This window comes from Penaeus monodon, chromosome 7 (assembly GCF_015228065.2).
Source record: "Penaeus monodon isolate SGIC_2016 chromosome 7, NSTDA_Pmon_1, whole genome shotgun sequence".
NCBI lineage: Eukaryota > Metazoa > Arthropoda > Malacostraca > Decapoda > Penaeidae > Penaeus > Penaeus monodon.
In genome coordinates, this window is record NC_051392.1 from 41,496,933 (window position 1) to 41,500,365 (window position 3,433).

At 40.3% G+C, this 3,433-nt stretch overlaps 1 protein-coding gene across 1 annotated transcript in view; it reads right to left on the reverse strand.

Annotated features, from left to right (window-relative positions):
• LOC119575345 (excitatory amino acid transporter 1-like) overlaps positions 1 to 3,433 on the reverse strand; it is a gene marked incomplete at its 3' end in the record, with an annotated part of 48,442 nt that overhangs the window by 7,009 nt on the left and 38,000 nt on the right. Inside the window, 1 exon segment of the mRNA XM_037922901.1 lies at positions 2,196 to 2,378. Coding sequence (XP_037778829.1) covers positions 2,196 to 2,317 — 122 coding nt within the window.

A 3,433-nucleotide genomic window follows, 5' to 3' on the forward strand; every position in this document is an offset into this window, starting at 1 on the left:
AAGCACACACACACACACACACACACACACACACACACACACACACACACACACACACACACACACACACACACACACACAGACTCACACACACACACACAAAGCTTGGAAAATGAAGCCACACTGCTCCCTGTTTGCAACTGCAGGCACAAAACAAACCAAAACGAAATCCATTCTTATATCCTATATAACGTAACGACTTTCAAATCCAGCATCTTACATATAACTGTCCTTGCTATTTCTTATGAAATCATCATAAAAAACCTACCACCTGATAAGAAAAAATGCATTATCAAACCGTATCTAAAAAGGAAGACATGAATAAGGTTGTGAAAAAAAATCGCGAGAAGTGACAATGCTAATGAAAAGTTTTCGGCTACAGATTACCAGCACTGATTTCGTTTCCATATTTGTCCATTTTTACAGAAAACAATATACCTACAAAACAATAAAACACACAGACAGCGACACGCAGACTTAACAGGAATAATAATAAAAAAAAATACTGATTTGACATTACTGCACAATTTCCGATCAAGTAACATTAGATTCATCTTTAGCTGTATGCATTGAATGATAAATAATGTGACATCATTTGGTCCTTACAACAGACCGGAATGTAATTCAGTTGATAAGAAACGTCGTGTATTTTAATTCCGCATTGTGCTCTTGCCCCAGTGAAGAGCACGGCACTACAATTTTCCATGGCCGATAACGCTTATCACTCGGCTGAATGGCATGTCCATTTTTCCCTGGCCCTTAAAGTACACCTTTTGTCTGTCCCTCTTTCCTTTCATTCCCTTTCACGGAGCTGCCTCTTCATCTTTGCCTATTTCACTTCAAAATTGATCGCATTTTTAATCATAAAGGAAAATAAATAAATGGTGGCAAATAAGTTAACTCATAAACAAATAAATCCAGACAAACTGAAAGAGTCAACAACTCACTTTTTCTAACGTAGATCTCAAATAATAACAATAATAGCACTGAAAATACTGCTAACACTTGTTATTACTCAGTGGGGGATCAATACTTGCTGGGCCTTTGGATACTTTGTACGCGTGGGTCCTTTTACGGATGCAAAGTAATCTTTTTAATTCGGGGAGATTTACTATAATTATCGTCTGATTTCTCGCTCTCCTGAAGATCTTGAAGCCAACCGTGGAAATTAATGCAAAGAGCACATGAAACAAAATGCAAATGCAGTTGCTACTGACAGTGCGAAACTCCCTATTGAGGCTGCGCAAAACAACCTTCATCAGCTTTCTCAATAGCCCAGACTGTTTTTTAAATTTCTCCGTCATCCTTGCTCTGCTGATGATTCTGGCGCCTGATGGCAGGGCAGCGTCTGCGATGGAAACCAAACAGCCGAACTGCTTCTCTTGATGCACGTCAAAGGGGTCAGCGGCCTAAGGCGCACTCTTGGGATGTCATTAATGGATATGCAAGAAAAATATTGTAAATCACTATCTTGAATTATTATTTTTCAATTATTAATATGAATTTTTGGGAAAACTTTTTTTGCTGGCGTCCCTAAAAGATGATCTTTGGTTTTAGCCTAATGCATTATTTTTTTCCCAGATTTCCTAATTTTGCATAAGGAAATACGTAATACTTTTCGCGGGTCTTGTCTTCCGATAAGAATAACTGATTTAGTATGTTTACACATTTCAGCCGAGTCCAGAAGACATCGAGGCATTAGGCTTCAAGTTATGCAGCCTGCAGGCCTATCCACCGATGCTACTGCTATTACTACTAATATAAGTGAAACACATTGCGCGTATTAACCACAGAGAGCAGAGGCACAGATAGACATGCGTGGCAAAGGATTAAATTATCAACAGGGCGCATCCCTTTGAAACGGCAGTCGATAAAAAGATACTGAGAGGAAAGGTAGGTACAAGCACAGAAGGTAATTCTATAAAAGTGAAATTTCCTTTTCGAAAACAGAGCATCTTTTGCTGGATTTATTTTTCCTTGTGGAATTATTCATTGTTATTAAAAGATTGCATCCATCCTTGTCCCGCTCAAAGGGATAAGTAAATTAGTAAGTGAAGGAAGGTAAACAAAAAGGACGATGAAAAAAAAATAGATGGAAGAATGAGAGAGAGAGAGAGAAAAAAAAACACGAGGGAAGTGAGCCACACAAGAGAGAAATAAAGAAGCCACCCAAGGGGGCATGCTGGAAGGCTCACCTGAGGATAAGGCCGAGGACGATGCCCCCCGTGACGCCCGAGATGGTGAGGATGGGCAGCAGGTTGTTGCGGATGGCCTGCTTGATGTCGCTGGGCTTGCAGGAAAAGCGCGGGCGCGACATGGCGGCGGAGGTGGTGGTAGTGCGGCCGTCCGTCCACGTGGAGATCGTCGGCTGCGTCGTGCTGGGGGAGAGGAGGCCAATTAGCGAGGGTCGCGCCTGCGTCGTCGGCTCGCTTCTCCGCCTCCGATAAGGGCGGCCGGGAGCTCTAATCGTACACGGAAAATGCTGCTGCAATTTTTCCGTGTATAAAAACACAAAAATAACAAGTGTGATAAGCAAAAATGACGTAACGAATAGCCGGGAATAACTTTGATTGAAAAGGTAACTTGAGAGCTACTGGAAGGCGCATTTTCTCAAAAGGTTCTCGAGAAGAAACGGTCACCACAGATCTGAAGGTGCTGCAGGCTGAGATGCAACTGAGATCGATATGGACGGTCGTATTCTCGCATACCACTTTGCACGCGTAATTTCCTTGTGACGAGGGCCCCGGGGATCGCACAAGCGTGTCACCTCTGCCTTGAAGGATGCCTGGTGTATCCGGTCCCTGATTTGCCGCCAAACAATTCACTCGTGAAAGACACAGTTTCCCGAACATCCATTTCATGAACAAAAATAATGCATTCCGGTTGCACGAAGCAGAAGAAAAAAGGGTCTTGTGCTTCAGAGAAAAAATAACAGTTATCTGACAGAGAGAGAAAAAAAGAAGGAAACCAAGTCCTGCAAGCTGCAACACGTGCAGTATGGAAACATAGCTAACAAGATGATCTGACGAGAGGATGTGCCCCAATTTTCACAATTTGCCAAAAGGAATGCGAGAGGCCGCGCCGCGCTCGTGATTTTCGCCGCCATTTCTTCGCAGGGAACTCGACGACGACAGGTAATTATCTCGGTGCAAATCGAACTGCTTGAATGAGATCCTTTTGACAAAGAGTAAAAAAAAGAGAGAAAAAAATTAAAGCAATGAAAATCAGTAAACAAATACATATATATATATATATATATATATATATATATATATATATATATATATATATATATATATATATATGGATGAATATATATATATATATATATATATTATATATATATATATATGTATGTCTATATATATATATATATATATATATATATATATACTATATATATATATATATTAATAATACTGATATTATATAC